At 41.2% G+C, this 27,651-nt stretch overlaps 2 protein-coding genes across 2 annotated transcripts in view; one reads left to right on the forward strand and one right to left on the reverse strand.

Annotated features, from left to right (window-relative positions):
• The window catches only part of AKT3 (v-akt murine thymoma viral oncogene homolog 3), a 133,059-nt gene extending 128,907 nt beyond the window's left edge, over positions 1-4,152 (forward strand). The window contains exons 12-13 of the mRNA XM_010004588.1: positions 1,186-1,288; positions 3,914-4,152. Coding sequence (XP_010002890.1) covers positions 1,186-1,288; positions 3,914-3,999 — 189 coding nt within the window. The 3' untranslated portion in view covers positions 4,000-4,152. The remainder of the gene's footprint in view (positions 1-1,185; positions 1,289-3,913) is intronic.
• A 10,413-nt stretch (positions 4,153-14,565) lies between these two features.
• SDCCAG8 (serologically defined colon cancer antigen 8) overlaps positions 14,566-27,651 on the reverse strand; it is a 101,281-nt gene continuing 88,195 nt past the window's right edge. Inside the window, 2 exon segments of the mRNA XM_010004620.1 lie at positions 14,566-14,648; positions 16,519-16,645. Coding sequence (XP_010002922.1) covers positions 14,598-14,648; positions 16,519-16,645 — 178 coding nt within the window. The 3' untranslated portion in view covers positions 14,566-14,597.

The following is a 27,651-nucleotide window of genomic DNA, read 5'->3' on the forward strand; positions in this document are numbered from 1 at the left end:
AAAAAGAAAAATTTCTGCCATGCACATAATGTAAATTGTATCTACTGCATTGAACTTGCTGAGAGGAGTGAGTTTAACAGCAGTTCCACTTTGTTTCCTGTGAGGTGAATTAACAAATAATTGTTTGGTTTTGGTGTTCTGGAGCTGAGAGATAACAGGAAACTAGTGAGAACCACACGCAGGCTCTGGTAGTAGCAGTGAGCCATAATGTAACCGCTGACATGGAAGGGGAAATTGGTACACTATCTTCAGGGTGTGTATTTTAAATTGCATATGAGGAGATAACAGCAAAGGGGTCCAAGGTACAAACCAAAACCACCCTTCCCCATGTGCAATATCATATATACAAACTGCTGTATTGTTTTGGACTGGCACCATGTAGTATGATATTCCATACTAAATGTGCTTTCCAGTTAAAATCTGTGGCCTGCAGGTGTTTGTTGTGGAGGAGAAGGCGGATTTTTGGACTAGATTATCCTTGAGGTCCCTTCCAACCTAGCTTTCTATGATTCTCTGATAGCAAGGCAGGTTCAAAAGAGGGGGAAGGAAGTCCTGCTTATGAGCTTGTGAGCAAATACAGGTGGTTTGCTGCTGGGAACTACCACATGGTGCTGCAAAAGCAATAGGCAGGATTAGATCCAGCAACGTACTTAGACGTGAACTGGCATTTTTTAAAATACAAATTTTATTGTCACATGCACTTAATTTTTCTGAAGGTAAGTTCAGATATAGGCCTTAACACTGGGGGTGGGGAGAAAAAAACCCACAATCATCATGCTTGCTATGCTCTCTGTGTGGCCCTTGTTGCCTTAGCTGTTTATGCCACGCAGTTCTGGCGAAGTACCTAGAGGTGCCTGCTGCCTGACATCTATGCAGGTAATTAGAATGGCCCGAAGAGTTTCTAGGTAATTGTCTTTATGCAGCTCAATTTATCTCTAAGTCATGTGAGAGTGATACTTGGAATTTAGCTGTGTTGAGCTATTAGCTAGATTCTGAACTAGTACTTTTGGGATTGACTCTAATGGCTTCTGTCTCTTACTTGAAGTTAGAGACTCAGCTGGAACTCCACAGACCTACTCATCTGATCTGGGCTGTAGAGGAAAAGCACAAAATACTTGTTTTTCTGGTAGTAATTTGGCTGGTTTCAGGTATAGTAATTTCATTTTGTTTCTTTGTCCCTTTCAGCTTGTACCTCCTTTTAAACCTCAAGTGACATCTGAGACAGACACGAGGTATTTTGATGAAGAATTTACAGCTCAGACTATTACAATAACGCCACCTGAAAAATGTAAGTCATAAATTATGCGTATGAACGATTTAAAAATAAGGAGTTTATAATAAAGCACTATGTATGGTGGGTTTTTTTTCTTCTGTTAGAATGGAAAAGCTATTCTCACTGTTACTAATAAAAATGTTCATATGGAAATGTGTAAGAGTAGCTCTCAAAGGCAGTGTGCTTCTAAAAAAGGAATAATTACAAAACGTAGAATATTAGATCATTCTGGGTTGGGTTTTGGGGGCCTTTTTGGTGTGGGTGGTGTTTTTTTTTTTTGTTTTAAGGGGGGGGATTGTTTTGGTTTTGCTCTGTTTCTGTTTCTTTTTTAATAAGAGGAAACACCAGCTTCAAATGTTTGCTGGTTGGCAGTCAGGGAACTGACTTGGAATGTGGACCCTGCTTTAAGGATGTGGACAGTCCTAGTGGCCCTGATGGGTTTTTCTAGGTGTAATCTGTTAGTAATATTTTAAAATACTTTGAAGACTAAAAGAAAAAAGAAAAATAAATAAAAAAGAGCTGCCAGAGACAGGTGAATGTCTCTTGTGTAGATATCAATTTATCGAAAATAAAATTTATCAAGTCCTGCGCTTCAACAGAACTCTTAAAAGAAGTTATTAATATAGATGTAACTGCTGTTCTGGGCTTTGCACAGAGTTTCTTTGTTGGAGTGAACATAATTTCACCACAGTTTTTATTTTTGCCATCTTCTGCTACACTCACACAAATCATGATCTGATTGGCCAGTCTAGGGTTTAACAAAGTCACTTACCAAGCCAGAACAATTAAAATCTTGCTGCCGAGTTCCTGAATGAATTTCCTTTCTGAGTGAGATTATTTTTCTTTTTTTAAACTGGGGGATAGGGAAGTAGGATCCCAAAGGTAGACAAGGCTAGAGGAAAGGTTGATTACCCTTTCATAGATCCAGCTCCTTTTTTGTTTGTTTATGGATTTCAAGGTTTAGCTGCAGTTTTCTCTTAGTATATATAGATCTAGAATAATAAGTATTTGTTCACATTTGTAATTTGAACAGATTTTGCTAAAAATTGGGTTAACTTGGGGTCTGTTGATTCAATATCATAAAGTCCCAATCTCTTGAAACTCCTCCTATACAATGTAAATGGCTATTTATCCATTGAAGGTTGAAACAAAACAAAATACATGTATGCTACCAAGACTTCAGCTTTAAATTTATTGAATTCAGAGCAGGTGATGAGTACCAATGCAGGGAAACGATCTCCCTACCTCAAGTACCTTTCTTGGCTTGAATAGTCTGGCTGCTGCAGCAGGAAACTTTGCACGGGCTGCCACCCCGCCCCAATCATAAGAATAATAGAATGGGGGTGATGACCAGCAGGAGTGCAGGGATCAGCTGTGATGTGGCTGACACAGGGAGCCCTCCGAGAGAGCTGGCAGGGCTGCCTCACCTGAGGCTGAGGTAAGGAGCATTGCCAGCAATGCTTCAGTGAATTTTCTGTTGTGCCAAGTCGGTCTAGAAAACTGCTGCCATTTTTGTTGAGCCTTCTGCCTGATGTGGTTATGCAAAAGGTGGTTAAAATGTGTGGGGAGTTCGTAACTGTATCACAAAGTTACTGCTAAACTAAAGATATTTTATTGTTACAGGGATAATTTTCATAACACGTAGGCCAGTTATTTAGATATCAAAATTTTACAAATAACGCCAAGTGAATATTGAAACTATATCTTGTATCTACAGTAATCAAACTGATAGCAAAACAAACAAGCTCTGTGCATTAACCTAATTAAAACTGACAGTGTAAAAGGGAGATTGTGTTTGAAGTTACAGAACCGAGAGGCTCTGTTGGAAGTCAAGCAGCTTAATCCATAGCAATTGCTCAAACCTGCATTAAATCTTGTTTTTGTATGCAGAATATATGAAGATACAAAAGATACGTAATTCTGAAAGGTTGCATATAAATACGTCATTAGAATACCAGTTTTGATAAGAGTCTCTAAGGATAAGCACTGTTAAAAATCCATTTGAGAATGTAGATCAAATTCTCAGAGTTAGGCAACATCTGTTGCCTGGTTTCCATTGGCACTGCAGGAATTATGTAAATAAAAATATTTATGAATTTGGCTTAGTCCCTGTTTCCTCTGATCCCAGTAAAAATAAATAGCTTACTAAAAAATAATATGTAAGAATTGAAACACATAGAACCTGCATGAATTGTTCATTTTGTAGCTGTTTTTCCTTTTAAATCCCTTGGAAATGGAAGAATATTTAAATTATCTACAATAAGATGATAATTTCCTGAACTCAGCTTAAGAAACAATGAAAACTGGCTGCTTGGACCAGCAATCCGCTCCTGCTCTACCAGAAGCTGGATGTGCTGGCATGTCTTGATTAGCCTAGAATAGGTAGTAATGACTGAAGTTCTCAGGTGATGGTCATAATCAAACAAACAAATAAACCCACCCTGAAATAAAGAGGAGCTTACTGAGAGGATATCCTTTCAGTGAGCATCATTCTGCTGTATGAGCATGAGTTTACGTGAATAAAGTCTTACTTGACTTGAGCCTTTAACTTCAGCATTGAGCCCTGAAAGATGTGCTGTCAGGAGAGTAATGCCATTCTGTTGCTAATACAGTGACATTTGAACTTCTCCCTTAATGCAGATGACGAGGACGGAATGGACTGCATGGACAATGAGAGGCGGCCGCATTTCCCCCAGTTTTCCTACTCTGCAAGTGGACGAGAATAACTTTTTTCTTCTGCTGCTTCACTGTCATCTTAGGCTTATCACTGAAAATGATTCCTGAACATCACCACCAGTACTAGATACTATTTAAGATAGCAGGGGCACTTTCGGAGACCATTCCAAATTGAACAAGTTTTTTTCCCAAACCTATCTAAAATCCATTTTGGTTTTGCATGAAATAGGAGATTCATCTCTACTGTGCTCTCCAGCTGTTGCTTCCACCCACAGTCTCAGTACAACAGCAACGTCAAGAAATTTCTAACAGTTTCTTTGAAGGTAGATGACTTGACTTAGTCATCTATTTTTCCTCACAGTGGAGGCTAAACATGTTGGTCCAGCCTATCTTCTTCCAGAAGATGAATCCAAATTGTAGTTGATCTAAAAAGACTAGTCAATAACATTTTCTTGCATCTGTTTGTGCTGGTTAGAACAAAGAAACATAGGGGTGGTGATGTACGTATGCAAGGTTTTTGTTAGGCATATCATTACTTGAAGCAGATCTCTGTCATTAACATCTGGCAGGAATTTGTTTGGGAAATGTTGAGAGAAGGACTTAAACTGTTGATATATATAAATATATATATATATATAATTTTTTAATTACTGTTGGATACTACAGAAGAAGCAGAAGGGCTGGGCTCATCCAGCCTACCACTTAGAACTTCCAGGTTCACGTGCAATCATGGAGAATCGAACATTATACATGCAAGAAATGAAGGCATAAAAGCAGCAGTTGAAGTTATTTAAGGGGTCTTATAATTTGCACCAGATAACATCTTTCTCATGCTTTTCTTTTTCTTTCATGATATACATCACCTCTGATGGCTGAAGAATGTAGACAGGCATAATGGTATTGCTTTTCACCAAAATGTGTGCACCAGGGTGAACAGGTGTTTGCCTTACTTGTTTATATTTTGAGTTTGTGAATTAGCTTTTTCTCCAGGTGTTTAACTCTGAATATTTTTTGTTTTTTTTGTTGTTTTTTTTTGTCTTTTGGTTATACGGCAGTAGTATTTATTTTTAGAGATAAGGATTGTATGTGTCATGTTTGCAAATGCTGCTATATCTTAGATAGAACAGGCTTATAGCAGTTAATTTTGTAATATATGGAAGGACTGTACAAGCTGAAGGGAATAATGCACTTTTCTCCCATGTGGAAACAAGGCTCTGAAATTGTACATACTGCTTAGAATCAGATTTTTGTGAAGGAAATACTGTCTTTTAATTGTTTGGCAATGAAGGGGAGGAATTCCAACTTCAGATGTCAAAGGGTTAAAAAAACCACAACAGACAAAAAAGCTACAACATGTGTTCCATTGAGGAAAAATGTAATAGAAGAGCCTGACAGCACAGTAGAAAATTTCTGTTCTATATGAAGGAATTGCATTTGAACAATGAGACCACAGTGATTACAAGAAAAGCACTTTATTTTAATAATCAAAGTAGTAAATTTTGGGGATCAGCTGTTGTCCAGGAAGGTTTTCCCTTCAACCAAAAGAGTCCCAAAACCCAGCATGTTACATAAAACCATGGTACCTGATTGACTTTAAAACATCACGAGAAATGCTCCCCTGATAGGAAAACATCTTTCCATTTCCAAAGATCTGTGTCTAACAGCGCATGTGCATAAACTTTAGCTTTGATCTTCAGCAATGATAATCTTAATAATAAACCCTTTGGTGCTAGGAGTCGGGACGTTACGCAGTGCAGTGACTGTGCGCGTGCCCTTGCTAGCAACGCCGGAAAAACCCGACTCCATGGGATTATCATTGGAAGTATCTCTGCGTTCCTGTCTTGTTAGCTCCCACGAAGACTGTGACATTGCGGAGTATTGCTGGTTGTGTTGTGTGAGTGAGTGGGTGAGTCTGAAAGGAAAGGTGTTCCTATGCAGATGCCTTCGCCTCTTGATGTGGAGAGTTGGGTGCCCGAGCATGAAGCCCACTGCTGGCAGTGCCTGTGCTGGGACCGTCAAGGGGTAGATGGGCATTTTAGCAAGGCAGCTAAAGACACAGACTAATTGAGACAATTTTTCGTGTTTTGTGTTTTATCTTCAGTAACGGATGGATAATCAGTCAGAAATACATTATGGTGTGTATTTTAACTGCGTAGGATCTCATTCTGTCACCTTGTAACACTAAGCATGTGTAGATGATCCCTCTACAGAGAGAGAGGAGCACAGCAAAGGCGTTGCAGGTCTGTTCTGCGCCGGTTGCGGAGATGTGTCTGCACTGACAGAATGAGCGAGTGACTGAAATAACCGTGTACTTAATATACGGGCATTAATGAGTTCTCTGCAAAGGTCTCATACTTACAGACTAAAACTCTGGTGATTCAAAATCTGTGTTATATGCCTGTGTTTTTTTCCCTGTATGTTTTCAGCTTGTAATAGCAATAAGCTTCTTGACACAGGGCACCTCCAGCTCAGGAGCAGCTGTTGCCGTGCCTCTGGCCGGCCGTTCCTCGCGTGCAGAACAGCCCTCTGTTTAGCTCACCGGCATGTGGCTAGTTAGGAAGCGGTTTGCAGTAACTATTTGTCAGTGGATTATTTGAAAACCCTTCAAAGACTTCACTTTGCATTGTGTTGTCTGCCTTCCAAAGCTTCGTTCATCAGGTTTATGCTACAGAGAGAGTCAGCAGCCACTTGGTGCTGCCTGGGGTTGGGAGATTCCCTCTCTTACCAGTGTTAGAAACGGCTGAAAGACAAATGGGCAGGCAGTGCTGAGAGAAGCCTTCAAAGCTGCTCTTCTGCTGTTCGCAGTCATGGTTGGGTTGGGACAGGGGGTGGTGGCTGGGTACCTTGGTGAACCTTTAGAGCACAGTACATTTCAGACTTTGACTCCAGCTTGTACTGACCTCCATGACATACAGTATGCCCTCTTGTACTGCAGCCATCTCGGAGGAAATAGGTCATTTCTGTTTGGATTTTGGCAGTTTTGCGCACAGCTTTGCTTTCCACGCTAATCCATCTTCCAGTACATTCCTGTTGCTTAAAGAACATTTATTCCAGTGTTGTTTTACATTGGGTTTTTTTCCATCTTTACTTGCAGCTTCTTAAAGCTGACTGTTCTTGCAGGGGCCGTGTGCTTCTCCTAGAGTACAAAAGTAAGGTCTTTCCTTACTAACTGCAGGGTCTATATATTACACCTCAATGTACACACTTTGCTGCTACTGTTTGTACTGTCTACAGTAGAATTTCCTTATCTTGCTCCTGGTAGTGTATTACAGGCAAGCATGAAATGTAAAGTATTTATTTAAATAAAAACCTCTAAATTGGTAATTGAATTACCTCCCTGTAGCTTTAGAGTTTGTGACATTTCTTGACCTTGCTAGTTCTTTCATTAGATCCATGCAAGATCTAGTCATATGGTTAAGGATATTAAGCAGACACGACTATGAACCCAAGAAAACCGTATTACTGTTGGTCATACTTAAACTGTTTATTTCCTTAAGTATATGACCCACAAGGATGTGAAATAACTACAAGAAACTGTTTTTGTACACTGTACATCCTTAGTATTTTTACACGTATATGATAGGGATGCACATTATTTTCCTTCGTACAGACAGCTTAAATAAAGCACTATGTCAATCTGCTACTTCTGTGTTTTTTAATGCTAATTTGTTCTGGAGGTTTGTAAATATATATATATATATATGTTCAAGCTTGCCATAAAGGACGTATTTTTTTATATCTGCACATTACTATTAAATATCTTAGAGGATAAAATTCCTAATTTGTTCTGTGTCAGAGAAAGAAAAACTGAAATGAGAAGGCTATATTGCAGATTACAAAAGATTTCTCAAGTTCTGGTTTAAATATTTACTTCCTGTTTTAAAGTAATTTTATATAGGTTAGATGTTTCAATCCTGAAATGCACAAAGAATTTACTTAATTTCTTCTTACAAGAAAATGTACATCGTTATTTTTTTATCACTGTATATACAATGTTCTGTGCATGTTTAGTTTTATTTTGCTGTGCAGTCCTAGTGATAACTGTAACTCGCTGTGACGTATTTCAACTACTGGGTGATGAGTTTCAGCTTGTAAATTCTTGAGCTACAGTATTGTCAAAAAACAAACAAACAAAAAAATAGAAAGTTTTTATGACTAAGCAAGATGTATCTGTGCTTTGGACCAAGGCTATTTCCACACAGGCGGGTCATGTTAGCTCTGCGAGGCCCATGTCACTTGTGGAAGAAGTGAATTTGGGTTATGCTTCCTGAGTGGCGCTTCCAGAGGGCTGTGTTCCTGTCAGAACACCCACCATCCAAATTATTTGACATCTAATTAAAGTCATAGCCTCACATCCCATAGCTAGACGTGCCAGAGTAAGGAGAGAAAATATGGGAAGGTGGGATGGGCGGGGTATCTCAGGGTGGGACTCTGAAGCCTGCAGGCAGCTCCAGGCCCATTTGAACCAGCTGGTTGGGAGGGCTGAGGGTACCTAAGGCAGGAGGTCATCTAGGTTTCAGCTTAGTTTTCCGACATGAATCCTTCCCTGGAATTGAGGTGCTTTATCTACGTCTCAGGTTTTGTTTGTTTGTTTGTTTTTCTTGTTTTTCCTTATGTTTTTTTTTTCTCTTCCACCTTGTAGTAGGAAGGAGCATGAGAGACAGCCAGCCAGCCACTAGTTCACTAATAACAGATCAGTGACCAGGATGCAGCTGTGGCAGGGCTGCCTGGTCAGGCCTCATCCTGCATTACAGGATGACACTCTTAGCTGTGGATGTGGGCTTTCCTGGGCTCAGTCACCTAGTCTGACACTTCTAAACTTTGTAAAACTAAGCATTTTCTGTCTTAAGTATAAGGTGGATATGGTGGTGGTGAGGAACATAAGAGGGGTAGAGCTGGTGATAATTAACTGCTACAGAATAGTTGCTGCAGATAAATAGAGTCTTTCCAGACTCTCAGCAACATAATGAATTGAACCTACACCTGGGATGAGTATGAAAACCTCCATCCAGCTGCATGTACTTGCAGCCCAGGATGCTTTGTGGATATCAAAAATGCATAAGTGCATACAGGTGGCTGTGCTCTGCTCACAGCCACCAGAAGCCATCGGGTAGGTCAGGTGGGTCCAGAAAGGTTGAGGGTCCAGCTGTGCCTCAGACCAGGGCAGGGCAGCTCCAGGATCTCAGTGAAGCCTAAGTGTTAGTAAGATGTACCCAAGTTTCTGTCTGTGTGTCTCCTATTTAAACACAGATTTATGCTGTGGAATAATAAAAAACAAATATATTTTTTAAAAAGTTTGCATATTCCTATGTTTATAGACTTGTATTCTTACCTATGTAACCATCTATAAAGTAGTGACACTTATTTAAAAATTGTCAACCTGATTGCTGTGGAGAACCCAGAATTTGCCTAGAGAGGACTTTTCTTCAGCAGGCTTTCTAGTCCCTGAAGACCTGAGGCCATTTTAAGTATGTTTATTGTCATATTATTGAAGCAGTTCCGGGAGGAGCTCAGATGTGTTTGGCAGTTTAATATGGCAGGAAATTGAAATAGGGAGAAAAACCACTTTGATGTCAGGGCTGTACCACTAATAATTCTTAAAACACAAGGGAAGGAGAGAGATTGTGTCCCACAGCAAATAGTTAATTAACTTACTGCATGTGTTGTTACTCCTTTTTATGTTTTATGGTTTCGTGCTGGCTGAGGTAGCTATACCAATGGGGGGGAGGTGCGTCTTTTTTTTTGTTATGCATTTGATTTATCCTACACTAGTTTAGCAAAGGATTCAGATTCTTTCTGAATCAGCCTGGTATTTGGAAAATAACTTTTAAAAACACAAGTGTGCAATTAACCAGGAAAAGAAAAAAAAAAGCCCTTCAAATACATCCTCCAAAAGTTTTCAGTTCAATAATTTGAAGTCAAGGTCAGCTGATGATCCTTGAGGCTGCTAAAGATTTGCTGGTAGAAAAGTCTAGCCAGGCACTTACAGCTTAACCTTCCCTAAGGAGGGGTACCTTTGCCTTAAGGGCTTCATCCAGTGTCCATTTTGAAGGGACACCTGCCCCATGGAAATGCTTCCACATTATATGAAATATTTCTCAGTCATTCTTATACTTTCCTGATGGATAAGAAGTTGTTGTGATTCTCATTCTTTTATAAAAAGTGACAAATACCTTGTAAAAATACAGTCCCCAGTTAGATTCCTGTAATGAATCTAATGAATCCTGCTTGTGCGGGACAAAACAAACAGTCCCTTTCTCCTTTTTCTTGCACACACTTTCACTTGAATTCAAAAGGACAGAACTAGGAAAAGAAGAATCCAAGTTTATTGGTATTTCAGTCTGTAAATAAGACATCATCTATGATCAGTTATAAAAATAGATAAAAAACCAATTTATTTAAAATAGTACAAATTATTAAGGCCACACTACATAAGAGCAGTTCAACACTGGCTTGCAAGCCTAGTCTTTTAAGAAGTCTTGGCTGTCCTCCTAGGAAGCTTGGTAGGCTGGGGGTGCTTAAAAATATTTATGATTCTGTAGTTAAAAAAAAATTGAAACCAGCTGAAATCAGGCAGTGAGTGTGCCTGTTTTCTGCAGAGGTGTCTTTGGTGGGTCTCAGACAGGCCCAAGTTTCAGCCAAGCAGACCTGAAAGATAAAAGAGACGGGTGTGTCAGTCAGCCTGTCACATTTCTTGTGTTTATTTGTGTCACTTCAGCCTGCGAGCCAGTTCTTAGAAGAGAAATCCAGAAATGGTTCAGCCTGTGGCAATGCCAGGTAAACAAGCGCTGTTTCACAGCCCGCACTTCCTGCGGGCCTGCTGTCCTCGCCTCTTTCAGATCAGAAGCCTTAAAGGTAGCAAAAACAAGAGACATTTGATTTCTGAAAAACAGGATCTCCATGCACTTTAGATGTGGCTCATGTTTAGCAGTAAATAACTGAGCTCTTGTTTGGGGGCACGTCTAAGATCCTGCCCCTTCTACTTTCCAGGAAGGAGGCGGCAGCTTTGTGCCAGTGTTTACTGTGAGCTGTACAGGGTGGGCAGCTGCAGCAGAACAGGGCACTGCTGCCTGGTTGCTGGTAGGAAACCTCTGGTGAGAAGGCTAATTGGCAGTTTCCAAGCTCTTGCATAGCTCTTGTTTGTGCTTCCTCGGTAGCACTTCAGAATTGAATTAAGAGCGCAACATCAAACTCTACTGGAGCTAGGGGAGCTACCTAGGATTCAGCCATTGACATTCAAAAATATGAATTTAAGAGATGTAAATGACCTCAAAGATAAAAATAAACTTTCTACTTTGGCTGGTTTTGCATTAGAGGACTAAAGGGTTTTGCTTTTTCATTTCCTTTTAAATCAGGAAGGGAATTAGGGCTGAGTTAAAAGAGGAGAATTTATGAAGCTGCAATTCATTAACAAATGAATTAAAAACAATAACATGGTACGTTCTTTCCCCCAAATCCATGCACCAACACCAACTGCTACAGTTGTATCTACAACCAGTGCAAGGAAAAATGGAACTGCAGCCACAGAGAGCCTTGGGGCTTGAATTCTGTGTCAGTGACTGCTTAGTGACAGCAAGGGAACCTACGCCATGCTGCAGTGACCCCCAGCATTAGAGTACAGACAGAGATTAAAAAGGCAAAAAATAAACCCCAAACACTTGGCTCCTGAAGAGGTTTCCTGGCCACTGTTGCTGCTGCAGGTGTCTTAAAACATTCCTAACCAGTCCCCTCCCCTGCCATGCAGCTGCCCCTGGTGGCCCAGGCGACAGCCCAGCAGGGTCGCTCCCTGCTCTCCCCTCTCACCGCTGTACCCTGAGGGAGGGAGTCTCCTCCTTTTTAGGCACAGGTTTGTACCACCAACCTTCAAAACACTTGTACCCTGGAAATGTCATACTGTCAATATATACCTCTTAACTCAGAATCTGTCATTTTCCTCTTCTTGCCACCTACAGCCACAAAAAGGGTTTCATTAGCCCTGCCCGTATGCGTGTAACCTGGTAGGCATCAAAACTTCTACATGGCTTTTGTCACCACAGTTCCCCAGTGTTAATGCTTTGCAAGATGCTTAGCCACAGCATGACTGAGGACGTGGGCATTTCTCTATGTGACTACATGCAGGCCTCAGCTCCTTTAAAATAAAGCACAAAGAGTGGCAGACTCTCAGTGTGCCTCACTGTACAACCGCCTGGAGGCTAACAAGGTCATTTAAGATGTGCTGCTGCCTGACTAAACGGACACAAATCTGTCACTCCCAGTGTCCAGGTGACTCACAAATGAGTTGGTCAAGAGGCAGGGGGCCTTCCCAGCCTTACTCCTAACAGTACTTACAGTCAGTGGGCAGAGCCCTGCAGCACACATTGCCCAGGTTCCTCCCAACAGCCCTTCAGCTCAGGGGCATCTGTTTTTTGTGCATTTAGACTACATTTTTAAAAAAGCTCTCTCAGTAACCTAATCAATCAAGGTCTCCTAAAGAACAGTTGAGAGCTGTGTAAGGATCAGCCTGAATTACTTTTGACATCATAGATGGACGAGCTGCTTGTTTTCTGGACATAATAGCTCTGTTCTGTAACACATAATGAAAAAAAAAGGCAAAGGGGGCACTTGGGAGCACGTCAAGCACTGCATTTGCTGCTGGGACCTCACTGGAAATTCATGCTGTTGTAAGAAAACAGAACCACCACTCAGAAAAGCTGCAATTCTGACTGCCTCCCACTGAGCCATTAGAGGGGTGAGGATGGGAATATAGTCATGGGTTAGTATATTTTAACTTCTGTTTAGCATAAAAGTGTTCTGTCCACAGACGCTCACTGTGAAAACGTGACATCTGTACTAAGGGAGGGGATAGTTTTAGTGGCTTGGCCATAGGAAAGCAGAGGGAGAGCATGGGTTCCTGTCAGGGAGGGCCAGCTTGCAGGAGATCTTCAGGATCTGAATCCTGTCACTCTGTGCTCTCGCTGGCACAGCTGGTCACCAACTCCATCTGGTAGCCACAGGCTCTGAAGGGCAAATACTGGATATATAAATACAACCAGGACAAATGCAGATTTCTGTCAAACTGCTTCACACCAAGGCAGATCCTGCAGTGAGGAGCACCCCAGCTTTCAGAAACATACTTGAACTAGGTGGGTCGTGCAGAGGTCTCTAGTAATCTCAGTTTAGATGTTTGCACATTTGTAGTTAGTACCTATATAGGAGGGGAGCTAAATAGCTCTTTTTGTCCTGACTTAGGACAAGTTGCAGTGAAAGAGACACTTACAAAAGCAGAAACTCAAAACTTTAATATTTCTCAAACTTTCAAAATGAGAGGTGTAAATCCCATATTTCATCTTTTGACTGCCTGTACCTGAATATGCTGCACTGTATATTCTTATTAAATATTAGTGCCATCTTGTAAATATTAATGTCATGGCCTGATACACAGCCCATGCTGTAAGGTCAGGCCACATTATCATACTTGTCCTTTAGAGCTCTTAGAAAATGAAAATTACAGTGTAAGCATCATCATCATGTTTTAGGCAAGTGGTTATTCTGAAATAATACTGAGCTGCTTTCAGTAATAGGAGATTTAACATTATTATTTTAAAATAATGTAATTCACTTCTGAGAATGAGAAAGATGGTTTTGAAAACTGGTACTTGTCTTGGTAACTCCTTCAACAAAGATGCTAAAGCCTTTTAACTCGTGTTGTCTGTAAAGCGTATTTCTTTTATGATTACTTTTAAAAATTCACTTTAAAACCCAGAATTTTCCTTACAGTGTCAAATCAGTTTTCCATGAAAAATAGACTCTCGATACACCAGAACTGCAGACATCTGAAAAACATCTTCCCCTCCCCTTTCTTTCTTTTGTTCTTCCCCTCCATATACCAAACACTAACACCAGAAATAAGAACACCAGTGGAAGTAACCTGAGTTTTGAAAACAAATCCTAGGAAGGTTAGAGGTTTGTCAGTGTTTTGTTGTGGTTTTGTTTTTTTTTTTACTGGGTCAGCTAGATAAAAATAAATGAGGCCATTTTAAAATCTGTAACTTTTAAATTCAAGTTAACCCCCAAAAAAGTAACTCTCCCAAGGCATCAGGAACAGCTGCAACTATGCAGCAGTACCGTAACTCCAAAAGAACTGCTCCAAATACCATTATTTATATAATGTTTCCTTCAACATCACACTAAGTTTTATGATTTACTACAGAACAAACTGTAGTCTTTCTGAAGAAATAGAGATGATTCTGCTTCCTCAGAAGAAAAATACTATTGGAAGCAACAAAATTTACTAACCCAATTTAAAAGACTAATAACCCAGTGATTATCCAGACTAAAAAGTACCTGTGGTAAAATCTGAGTTCCCACTTTGCTAAGAGTTGTGTGTCCCCCTCCCCCCGCCTAATTCTGTCATGTAAACCTCTCTTAGCTGGGGAGTGCTCATCCTGAATTTTTAAGTGCTAAAAAAAATCCACAAAAAGCTCCAACAATTTCAAACCCCAAAATGTTCCAAACACTTTCTTTCTTCTCCCTTTTTTCTTGAAGTGTTTGCCAGATTCAACCCACATCTGCAAATAGTTTTAGTCTTCCTCTCCCTCCCCTTCCTCTATATATAGGATATAGAAAAAAATACCTACTTGTGCTCATTTCTCTTTATCCATCCAGGTTTTTACTTGATTCCATCTGTGTCCTGCTTGAGATCTGAATCCCATTTTTTTTCCTGAAATACACAACTGCAGTTAGTGTTCCAAGATACAATAGCACATTTAGACTAGTGGTTTTTACATTATTTTAAAAAGATTAGGTATGACTGGTTTCTCCCCCTTTCCCCACACACAAAAACTTTAGTGATTATAAAGGAGAACTGTTGAACAATATGGTCAAATGTGGAACATGATGTCATTTTCACCTTTGATCAACACTGATCTGCAATTTTTATTTTTTTAAAAAATATATATTCCTACACTAACTACATAGATCTTTCTAAAAGTCTCCCATTTAAAGTGAACTATTCTTTAGTTTTCTTAAACCAATTGTTTGATATTCCAGGCAGCTCTTTTGGGTTAAATTCAATTCCCAGAGAACAGCCATTGCTTTAAATAGCTGCAAATAGATTTTTAGGCCTCATTTTATAATAATTTTCTATATAATTCTTCTCTTCTGAGTGTCCTCAAGTTAAAAAGTATCCTCTGAAGCTCAATTAACTTGTAATGAACATAAAGAAGGAAGCTTTTGCCAATCAATCCTTGATAGCAGTATCATCTCTGAGTGTTTTTTTCCTCTTTTGCATCATTTTTGTACTTCTGCCAAACTTCATAAAAGCACGCTCGCTTCCCCATAAAATAGATGATCAATAACAAAATCCCTGTGGATCCTGTAAAGTCTGTTCACATTACCAATACTGTCTCCCTTGAAGCAGAACTTTTAATTTTCTTTTCTGAACAACCACCTTCTTAAACTACCTCACAGAGAGAGCCCTCTGGCTGCCCTGAAACTTGCCAGTAGTTACAACGTACTGGTAACCTTACACTTACAATCTTGAGCTACCAGGTTTGTCTACTACAACAGGAAAGTGTTATAACCAAACACACTGACATGATTAAGGCATAATGATGCATGGATTTTACTTTCCTAGGTTAAACATTTAGCTAAATTCTACAGCTAAAAAGGTTCTGAAGCGATTGATGTTCTGTTGACTGCTAGGTGCTGACTGCTGCTTACTGGACTAAATTTCTTACACTGAATGTCTGTGTTAACAGAACTCTAGTTATCACTAGTTTGCAAGTTAGAAAACATCATGGTATGGTTGAAATAGTTCATTTACTTAGTCTCAAAGCAAGAGTTTGATTGCTTGCTAGTTGTACTGAAAACCTCATTCTGTGCGTATTCTTTTTTTTTCCCTGAAACAAGTAAAAGAAAGACAAAGAAAAAAACCCAACAAACCACCTAGCCCTCTCCCTTATTTCCAAAGCATGGACTGATTGAAGAACAGTGGCCGAAGTAAAAATCCAGCAATGGCCCAGAAGAAGTCACAGCTTCCTAGAGACTATGGAAGCACAAGTCAGTCCTGCTAGAAGTGCAGGGCAGTGATCAGTGCTCAGGCAGGCTGATGTCACGTTCGCCATCTCACACTTGGGTGAGTGGTCATGGAGCAGCAGGAAAGAGAAATTGCTTTAAAAAGTAGTAGAGGGATTTCAGTGAGACAAATACCAGCAGAAAACTCAAAGGAATTCTCAACATCAAACTAGTGTTTAAACGTTAATGCTGTTAGAAGAACAGATTTCCCTTTTCTCTGAAAAAGGAACATAAAATCTTCTGATAAGAAAGCTAGGAATTGTCACCAAGAGTAATTTCTGCTCTTTTACTGTCACTTTAAAATATTTTCTTTATTTAGTTTAGGTTTAAGTGAAACTCAGGTCCAGCTAGAAGTCTTCTTCCAATTGCATGGATTTTTTTTTTTCATAAGGTAATGCCTTATTTAAAGCAACAGCAGCAAACAAACCCAACAGCTGAAATGAGGCTGCTGGCAGATTCCTCTGCTCAAGCTGCAGAATATTCCCCTCAGAGTTCCTTTTCTCTTGGCACAGTACCTGTGTTCGCAGAAACTGCACCTCTTCTGTAAGCAGCTGCTTCTCTTTGAAGAGCTGATTCTGTTTGTTGAGCAACTCCACTAACTGCTGGGCAGTGGCCTGGCAGTGCTTGTCAAGCTGCTGTAACCTGGAAAAAAAACAGATAAAAGAGTTGCAGAGCATCTGAAGTTGGAGTTCACGGGAGGAGCTTTGATGTTTTTGCTGGGGGGTGCAGCTCCCAGACGAGAGAGCTCAGTCTGGTGGTCGGGCTGAGACTGAAGTATTACTCCTGGGATGGGCATTCAATACGTTTTATCTTCACACTTCACAAGAGCACTTTTAAAGATTTGCACTTCTAATTTAGAAGCCTTATAAAGACATGACCATGAATTTGCTTTGCCATTGAGTGACATCAGTAAAGACTGCAGGACTGCATCCTGATGTCTGCAGCTAAGCAAGCTGCAGGCTCTGTAGCTGTTTCAGTAACAGGTTCCTAAAACACACATGCTAGGCCAGATTATAAACCCAAACATTCCAACCACCTGTCAAAATGGACCTGAAGTGGCAAAAAAAAGTCTGCGGCTCTTAAAAACCTGGTCAAAGTCCAAAACTCATTACAGAATGCTACACTTATTTCAAGAAATCTTTATGTTAATTAAACATGTCAGGGTAGATCCTTTAGTAGGGTAACAAGGATTCCTGGGAAAGGTTACAAAGAGCCCATCACTCCAAAGGTCCTCCTCCTCAGGGGCTGCAAAACAGAGGGAACAAGCTGGCAGGTACCAGAAGGAGCATGCAGAGGCCTTTTGGTTACACTTGAAAAACAAGTGCCTGACTTGTGACTTGACGCAGAGTAGGTCAACCCCACCTTCTTTAATCGCAAAACCTGGGACAGGTTATGTTCCCAGTGACTATTCCTGGCATGAAAAATTTATAGTCTGCTTGGGACTTGTAGGAAGGGATATAAATACCAATAAGCTGGAAATTTTATTTTTACTTTAAATCATTAGTCTTTAAATGGAAACATCTTCCAATTAGAAGTCCTTTTGGATACATTAGAAGCTTCTTGTCATAACAGTGTTCTAGAGAAAACCTACACATTTAAACACTATGCACTTAAGGAGCATGAACCAACTCTGGTTCTGTCAAGGTTAGTTCCTGATCTAAACTTTTCACTTGTTTTTGTAAACTATTTTCTTGCTCCAACATACTGAACTACAGCTTCAGCTGAGCAAGGTTGTTAGGCTGGATCTCTCAGGCTGTGTTCTTAATGGAATTAGTTCTACACTTACAAGAAGGCATGTGATTTTCTGAATCTTACTTTTTTCAGCTCCATGTGGTAATTTTGCCTTGTACAGCTGTCATAACTCAGCTAAGCTAATCACTGAATATTCACATTCTTAATCAGGATTGTTCAAAGTAACTGCATTGGTAAACACCCCCAAGTTCCTTGATAAAAAAGCTAGTAAAATCTAGCTGAAACAAAATTGCCAAAATCTATGTCAAAACCAGTATTTACTGATCTGTATCTGTCAGCCAAGTCCCTTGACACCAAACTGCAGCAATCGTATAGCAAACACTGAATGCCTGTATTCAGTGTCCTGTTACTCTGCTAACCTACTCTTGCAAAAGGGATTTGAGGAGCAGCGGGGCCATCTCCTGGGGATCAGCTAGCTGCAAATGGCAACAGCTGGTTGTAAATATCCAATGAAGCAAACAAAAACACCCCTTTGGTAGCACAGGGTATTCTACTAAATACATACTCAGGTGCTCTGTGCCTAATATCACACCCCTTGTACCTTCCAAACTATACCATGTCAGTACAGGAGCTGTTTATGCTTAATTTCTTTACTAAATGTGGTTTCAGGGGTATAGAATTTCAAAATCAAAACAAAACTGCCCCACACAAACAAAAACTAACCCTTGTACTGTTATTTTTTTTAATTTTTGCTTTTAAAGAAAGCAGCTTTTCCACAAGCATCTTGGTCCCAAGGAGTGCAAGAACAACAGTTATTGTTTGCTGGAGGCAACATCTTTCTTTCAGATCAGAGAGCTGAGCTGTGCTCACTACTTTGCCATTGATTTCCTTTAACTTGAGGAGGATATGGGACCTTACTGCACTTCCTGATTTGTAATAAAGACATCTGCCAGTCCTTTATTTCTAGAGCACTTATTACTTATTAGTAGTACTGGTAGGGAGGTGTAACTGCTAAGTGCTGTCTTCACACAGTCAAGGGGAAAACTCCAGTGCTGCCCTACCCACTTAGAGCCTTGAGGCTGTGAAATCCTCCTCATGCACAAGAGCCCAACTCAGCAGTACCAACTACAGTCTGGATTCAGGCACTTAGAATTTAAGTTTCTGCTGATTTCTACATTCAATTAATAGTTTTCCCATGCTGCTAGTGTTCCAGTCTGTTTTAAGAACAATTACATAATCTTTGAGAGACCCTCTTGCACAAAATTATTATTAAGGCAGCTAGAGACACAGGTAGAGAAGATAAACCCCTTGATCCACAGCTCTACAGCAACACAAGCGTTGCCCATCACAGTGCTAGGGCACGTTCTGGCTGCTAGAGCAAACTCCTTTCCCCAGCGTGCCTCTCCTCTCGCAGGGCGAAGGCTCCAGCTGAAGAGCCACCACTTCAGTGTGAGGAACCTCCTCCTGTTCGAGCACCCAGAGAGAAGTAATTTTCATCTCCTTTCCATCAAAACAACACTTTATACTAGATACAAGCAGCCCATGAAAATTTCACAAACATTACTGGATATGAGCCTTAGTGCGCTCTTAAGTGTAACGCTCTATATCCTTTCAGATCATGCAAAGGGTGATTCAGATAAACTACTGTGAATAATGAAGTCTTGAGTTATGGCAATGCTACTCAATTATTGCTTTTCTAACTTCACTATCCACAGTATTACAGTCAGACTGTCCCCTTGAGGAGCTGGAGAAAGAGGACACAGGCACTGAGCTGAGTTTGGACTAGCAGGTCACAACTTCAGTGTAATAATCTGTATCTATCTCCAGTGCTTGAGTACAGGGTTAGTAATGTTCTTTTCTACAGTTCTGGGTTATGACAGATAAAGAGGGAATAGTTCTAGTCAATGCAGATCTAGGTCCGTTCCCAAATTCTGTCCACCAGTCTGCTCTCCCAAAACTGCTGCCAACCTGGCCCTTGGTCTGCATGCTGGGACTACCAGCCTGCTCCAGTGCATTCAGCTCCCGAGGACAGACTCTGGGCTCTCTCACAGTATCTGCTATTACGTGTGACATGTGCAGCACAGCCACACATTCCCATATGCATTGTATCTGGCCTGCCTGCTGATCTCGTAAATGATTCAAGATGAGAAATGAACAGCTCCACCCACATTCACTGTACTTCCCATATGTTACAACTGCACATTGATGCCTGCCATCATTTTTACAACTGGGTGACAGAACCTTCCGCACGTTTTGCTAATACAAGTGAGAGAGGTTGCACAGTCGCCACATTCACTTTGGCAACACCACTTAGCAGGCAAACATGTGCTGTGTCCTGGGCATCCGAGTGACCACCGTGTCCTCAGCCTCCATTACAAATGAGAGAATTTTTCTACCACAGTGGCATGATCTGTCCAGTTGGAGTATCAGGAGGCTGCTCCTCCCTGGTCTGGGAGTGCTGAATGACAGGAACTGACTCCACTCTCTGTCATGTTACTTCAAGGCATAAGGTGAAGATGTAGCTCTTGAACTATGTTACAGTTGGACTACTTACAGGACAACCTGGCATTAAGAAGTAAGCTTCCAGTTAGCAATAATATTACCCTTAACATGGTTTTCCATTAACCACTCTAAAGCAAAATTTTGAGTTCTACGTGAGGGCTGGTAGGGGGCAGCTTCACGACACAAGTGGTTCCACAGAAAAACAACAAAACTGAGCATCACAAGCTGTGATAACTGCTTCAAGGTAAATGTTTTGCCCTGATCCTCAGTACCTGGAGCTCATATGTAGCTATATCGTAGAACTGCTCAGGGCTACATTGCTACTTTCTGCAGCTACAACCTGCAGGAGACTACATCTTTCACTCCATACAGCAGTAAAATTTGGATCTGAGACAAGGATATGCCATAGCCTACCCAGAAATTAAATGGAAAGGGATAGATATTTCAACCACTATAGGTACACAATCGCTGCAAGACCCCACAGAAAATATGTGAAACATCAAACATAGAGAGCTTTGGCACCAAAGTGAAATCCACTCAGCAGGATAAACGTCCATTGCATCCAACGCTACAAGTCTGGACTAGCACCCATCATGTTACACTTACATTGACCCCTTGTGTGTGGCCTACAGACAAAACCAAAAGCTTCTTTCTTTTCTACAAAGGCTCATTGCTCATGCAGGGGCACCCACAGGGCCCCCACTGCAAGCTCCCTGCCCTGGGGGACTTGCAGGTCCCTTAATCTGCAGGCAACTGCGAGCAGTGAAGGGAAAAGCTGATGCAACCTGCCAGCCCACCTCTGGGTTTTAAAGTTGATTTGAAAGAAATTAATATTCAAGGATCTGTGGGCAGTGTCCATCCACCCAGCAGTGGGGATCAGTCCTTGACATAGCAGGGGCATTAAAAGGTTATTTACCCTTTCAGCACAGTCAGGTTACTGATGTAAAACGTTTCCACTCTACTCCACAGAGCTGCATTTGCTGAAGTGGCGTGATTGGATTGCAGCAACCTGCAGCAGCTAAATCACCAAATCCAATAACCACGCTGCACTTACTGGCACACATCTTAATTAGGTTTTAATACAAGTAAGCTGATAACTACTTCTGGCCAGCCATAGCAGAGCTGTCAGAGCTGAAAGGGCTGTTATTGAGCGGCTGGTCCGGCCTCCCTGCCGACCCCTGGAGCCCCCATCTGCCGGCTGCCGTGGTAACAGAGCGAGGCCTGGGGCACCGGCCCCATGAGGAAAGGCTGGAAGAGCTGGGACCCTTGAGCCTGGAGATGGAAAGGCTGAGGGGAGACCTCATCAGTGCATATACTTATTTATCTAAGGGGTGGGTGCAAAGAAGATGGAGACAGGCTCTTCTCAGTAGTTCCCAGTGTCAGAACGGGAGGCAACGGGCACAAGTTGGAACATAGGAAGTTCCATTTAAATATGAGGAAAAATGTCTTTACAGTAAGGGTGATGGAGCACTGGAACAGGCTGCCCAGGGAGGTTGTGGAGTCTCCATCTCTGGAGATATTAAAAACCAGCCTGGATACAGTCCTGTGTAAAGTGCTCTAGGTTATCCCATTTCAGTGGGAGAGTTGGACTAGATGATCTCTAGAGGTCCCTTCCAACTCCAGCAATTCTGTGATTCTGTGAGGGCCACCAGCACTAGGGCCATGGCTCTGTGGGTGAAGGGGTGCCAGGGCACAGCTCCTTCTGCCCCAAACAACTACCAAAACCCCAAATCACGAGAAGATGTTACTGTGAGGCAACCTGCCTTTGAAAAACATTTCCTCTGTTAGGATGAGATACAGGTGCCAAGCTACCTGTGGCTAAGGTCACCCTCACATCGCTCATTTGCCTGCAGGTGGACACAGTGACCAGAAGCTGCATCTGGTTACAAAGGGAAAAACTGGGGCGATGCCACAGCCCCCGCCATGCTGCAGAGGTGCAGCTGAAGGGGACTCTGCCCCAACACAGAGGCAGTGCCAGATTGGTAACCGGGCATCTGTGAATCCCCAGTGTTTTTAATGCACTGTGAATTTTAAACAGAAATACAACAAGCTTGTTACAAAAAGAGAGAAGCAAGCCAGTTAGAAAGCTAAACACAGCAAACTTTCTGTCTGCAAAATTCTGTCTGCTTCGGCTTTTTTTTTCAGGACATCCTACAACCATCTCGAAGAAGTCTCCATAGTCTCCCCAAAATTTAAAATTTACCCATCCTTTCACAGAACCATTCTCCCTTCACTATTCTTCCTTCTAGCTTCAAACAAAACACTATAATGCACCTTCCTCGTGTTAATGAAAGAAACAAAGCATAAAAGAAAAAAAAAAAGAGAAAAAAAAAAGACATAACAGTGAGTAGGAACTAAGGACAGTGAATGAGCTGCCTCACCTCTGTCACACTGGAAGTCTTGACTTCTAACAGGAACACAGATGGAGGCAGTTTAGAGCACATTAGAACAAGTTTCTGTGGCATCTCCCATCCACTGAAATTGCTATCAAAATTCTGTTGCCACATGAAAGTCTCATCATGAAAGTCTCATCATGTTGCCATCATGAAAGATTTGTTCAGGCAGAGAAGGACTACAGACTATACCACTTCCAGCTTAGTAAGGTAAGCACTTGCTCACTACAGGCAGAACAAAGTCATCCACCTTATGTTAACAGATGGTAACTAGAGGTTAATATCCCTTGCACAGTTTGGAATCGGATACCTAAGAAGAAAATGTCCACATTTCACCATGAAACCCTTGACCCAGGTGGTTCTCTATCACTTAAAATATATATATATGTATATATTTAATGTGTATTGTATAACCTCTAAATTCCTTTTTACTAAAAGCACTCTTAATTTTAGCACATACTTTTTTAAAAGTGCCTATAGTACATAATTGCCAGTTAAAGAACAATCTTCACATGCTGCAACAATTACAAGTAGGATTTAATTAAAAGTTTACACAGGAACATCAGCTTCCCCTTTGTTTCAGATGTCATTACTGACTATTAGAATATATCTTCACTTCCAGAGCTGGCCCAACAGGTTAAACAAATAGATCCCATAGGAAACCTGAGCCTGGATCTATTCCTGGGCCTTTAATAGCTCATGTTTAACGTACTGAAGACAAAATATTATCAGCCTTCTCTGTAGCAGGGGGGTGTAGCAGCTGGGATTAGCTGGTATGATGGCCACTTTTAGCCCTTCTGGGTTTTGACAGGAAGGAAACAATGAAAGAGAATGGATGGCAGGCCAGAAAAGGTATAGGTGAAAGCATTAATGTCTATTTGTGATTGAATCCTTAGACTAAAGAGAGGTGTTTCTTCCTTTAAAGGAATTTAAAATAATATAATCTATGCTAAGAATAGGAGAGGTTTGCTCTAGAGAAAAATAGTTCTGATTACTATTTTCTGCCTATTGATGAAAATTGTTCAATAAAACAATTGTCCAAACAATGTAGGCTGACTATTCATCTAGAGTGCTGTAAAATACCTTAGAGAAAAAGGAGGCAGGGCTTGCAGCAGATATATAATCAATATAATCCTGTAACATTATTGTCAAACTCAAATTTTAATTTATTTTTTTCTAATGTTCACCTCTGTGATTTTGTTACTGGCCAGACAGAACAGATTTTGCCCAATTTCTCAATCAGGAAACAGTCTTGATAATGTTAAGAGACACATATCCTATCAAGGTTTAAAAGTGGCCCCCTCCTGTTTATAAGGATCATTCCCCCAGGTACATATGTGCATTCCTGAAATATTGTTTATTTTTGTCCCTGGTCTGCTTTTTATATGTGTGTGCTCTGTTCTCCCCACTGCTTACTGATTCCTATTATTTCTTTTGTTATCAGACCAACTTAAACCTTTACAGACTGCTAGTAGGTGTCCACACAAAAGAATCGCTCTACTTGAGTTGGAGACATTGAGAGTTTTTTAATGCAATCTGCCCAATGTGAACTCTTTCCTTCAGAAACACTTTGCCTTTAAAAAGAAATTCCCAGCATGAACCTCATCAGAAGCGACATGTAACAGACAGTACATGTGGTGTTTGGGCAGGCAGCAGAGAATTGAAAAAGAAGGTTTCACTTTTTCTATCCCATGGCATGTGCAGAATGTACATGTGGCCCAAGCTGACATCAGGCATTTGAAGAAAAAAAACACAAAACAAACCAAAACCAAACAAAAAACCTAAAAGCATCAGTTTCTGTTAATTTACTTTGTCAGACATTGTCTTAATTAAAAAAAATACTACTGCAAGAAAGGGCAGTGCAGCTGAGCTACAACTGCTTCAGTTGTTTCAATCAGAATTGCAGACTAACAGAACAGCTTTAGGATCAGTCCTGCTGTCCTTGCTGAGCCCAAGCTCTAGCTGCTACCAGCAAGGACTGCAGGCTCTGTCTTACAGAGAGCATAAAGCTCCTGTTTATGGCTACTGACACCTGTGTTTGAAAGGTACAGTGTTTCTCACTAGTGACCTTGCAAATGGGAGCTGAGTAGTACTGGGTACAGCCCTTCTGATTTGATTATCTGCAAGGGAGTCTTCCCAGTTTCATAACTAAATACCAAAGTCCTTAAAAAATGTTCTTCAGCATATAAACCATAAAAATCATATAGCAGCAAGGCTGCTATACTCTACAGTATGACTACTATGAAAATAAGCTATAAAAATATTCATCATGGAGTGTTAAATATCTGTGTAGGCATCATTCATCAGTTCCTTTGTTTAAACCCCATCTCCCTTATTTTCCACACCAGAGGTGGAAATATGCCCCTTTCAAACAAGTGACTTTGCTTGTAAGTTCTGGCAGGGAATACACATTTGCTTATTTTCAGGGTTCATAGAAGGTTATTGTGGTTTTCATAAATTACAGTGACAGTAATTAGAGATGTTAGGTTTGTATGGAGTGTAGTTTTATGCCTCTGACATACAAGAGAAGGAATATGACTTTAAACTGGTGACAGAGACAATTTTTCTGTGCAGCATATTCAGATAGATGTTTTCCATACAAGGCCCTGTTGCTCTCTCCACACAGACCAGATTGCTTCCATTTGTGAATTTACCCCAAGCCTGGCCGACTTCCCTTCAAATACAGCTCTATGACATACGAGTATTTTCCACACTTACTCTGCCTGAGAAACAAAAATGAGAACAGAGGTCACATACTGCATAAGGATATAGAGAAATGGCTGTGAATCAGGTCAAGGTGGGCAGAAGAACCTAGGATGGGCGTGAGAGGTAGGGAAGATCTGTGCTCAGATATGCACGGATATACCCCAGGGATCTAGGAAGGCTTCAGCCTCTGTTCCTGTTAGTACTGGGTTGGCCAAGCAAGTGTGCTCCCATGTCACAGGGAGCTCCTGCTCTCACGCAAGACAGCACTACTGACCAGGGCTGTATCCACCTGGGACCAGCCCTTGTCTCCTCAGGTCCCTCAGTGCACCATAAACCAGTTCTGTGGAGACTGAAGGGAGAGTCATGCCATCAAGGAAGCACCAGCTGCTGGTGGACTATAACATGAAAGACCAAACACAGAGGAGACAGTGAGGGTTACAAATAAATATTTTTGCATTGGGAGGGGCTGAGAGGAAAGGATCTCAATCCTGAGAAACAAGAGGTTTTCCAGAAAGTGAGAAAAGCTGAAGGATCTGAGCAGTATCGTAAGCCCATCAGGGAGCTCAGCTCCTGTGAGCACAGAGTCCACTCAGTGTTTAATTTTGGACTATATCAAAACCACTGTGAATGTACATGTCAAGTTAGTGAAACCTGCAATTGTTTAGAACCACTGAAGGAAAGCAGAGAAGCATTTCACAGAAAATACATCTTAAAAATGTATTAGTACATCAGAGGCAGTATTACACTCTCCATGAACGGCTATTTCATGATGTATATATTAGTCCAATTGTGCTCTGAATTTACTGCATCAAGCCTAAAGGCTGAACTCAGTAATTGCTGTGAAACAGGAATTTTACTGCTGATTTAGAGCAAATATCATTACAGTTATCTTCAGAATAACCATTAACCCCCCTCAAATAAGGAATATGACTGCAACCAGGCAGTTTGGGGATGAGCAGCAACACATCCAGATCACAGCCAGTGGGAAGGGTCAGTTACGCCTTTCTTGTGGGAGCAGCTTAGGTTATGGATGCGATTAGCAGCTCTAGTGTCCCTGCAATAGCAGCACAGGGCTGTCAGGAGTCCCACACAAACATAAGCACAAAGATGGCTCCAGCCTGGCTCTCCCATGTCATGGGACACATCAGTCTGCAGCAACTGGACCCTGCACAGGCAAACCACCATGGTAAGGCTACTGGCACCTTCCAGCAGAAGTATCCACTGAGTCCACAACTGCACGTGCATGCACGGACTTTTCTCCACCACACTTTAATTATTGTCAAAAATTCTAGCAAAACTGTCAGTATTTTCTTTGCTGAACACTGAAATGAATGTTACTCATTTTCTTGACACATCTTCAATGTAACTGTAACAGTACTTTTCCCCTTAGATTGCATCAAAAGGCCTTGTTTAGTTTTGTTAAGTAAATTATGCTTTTCTCCTATTTCTTCCCCATGTTCTAGTCTTTCAGTGGTAAGCAATGGCAACAGTTTTATGAAACCAATGTTTAAACAAGAAAGCTCAGAAGTCTGGATGGTTTTGGGAGCTAAACACTTTCACTCACATAAGCAGCTGTATGATTAAAATTAAGTGCCAGAAATCATTAGTAGTAAATTAAGAAAACAAGGCTGTGTCTCTTTGTTTAAAATTGCAACCATGGTTTTTGTTCTTCTAAGCAGGGATAACAGAGGACAAACATGTACACAAAATGAGAAGCAAGAGATCCATCTACTATCAATCAATGACTTGTTTCTGCAGACTTGGTAACCTCTGATACTGCTGCTGCAGTGCAGCTACTCCATTACTCAAGAGAAACGCATTTCTGAATGAATCACACACTTCTGCTAATGTGCACCATGATGCTGATAAGCTCACACATTAACATGGCACAGAAAACAGCCTGGGTTTCTGAAAGCTCAGCAGATGCCCCGAGAGAGGCCCAAGATCCCCAGTGGGGCTCACTGGTCTGACTCCACTGCTCTTCAGCAGTTACCGCAAGAGCCTTCCAGAGAGATGCTGGTGGTCTTGGCACTGCTCCTGGTGGACAACTGTCCACCTCACACCTGGCCCAGCCTCAGCTCAAGCAAGGTAATGAACAGGCTGACAAAATGAACCCAAGCCTCCCTCCCAAGGGAGGCTACTTTTGATGAGTGGTGAGCAACAGATGCAGGCTTGAGCAGGGGGGCATGCAGGCAGCTCAGGAAAAAGCATGCGCTGCTGTAACTAAACTGCAGATTAAGCTGAGGACTGCTGTTTCCTAAGCTCCAGACAAGGAGCCTTCTGGAAAGCAAGACAAAATTAAAGAGAGAAAAGAGCAGTGATTGTACTTTTACTTTTTTTTTTTTTTTTTTTTTT

Source organism: Chaetura pelagica, unplaced genomic scaffold, assembly GCF_000747805.2.
Source record: "Chaetura pelagica isolate M959 unplaced genomic scaffold, ChaPel_1.0 scaffold278, whole genome shotgun sequence".
Lineage (NCBI taxonomy): Eukaryota > Metazoa > Chordata > Aves > Apodiformes > Apodidae > Chaetura > Chaetura pelagica.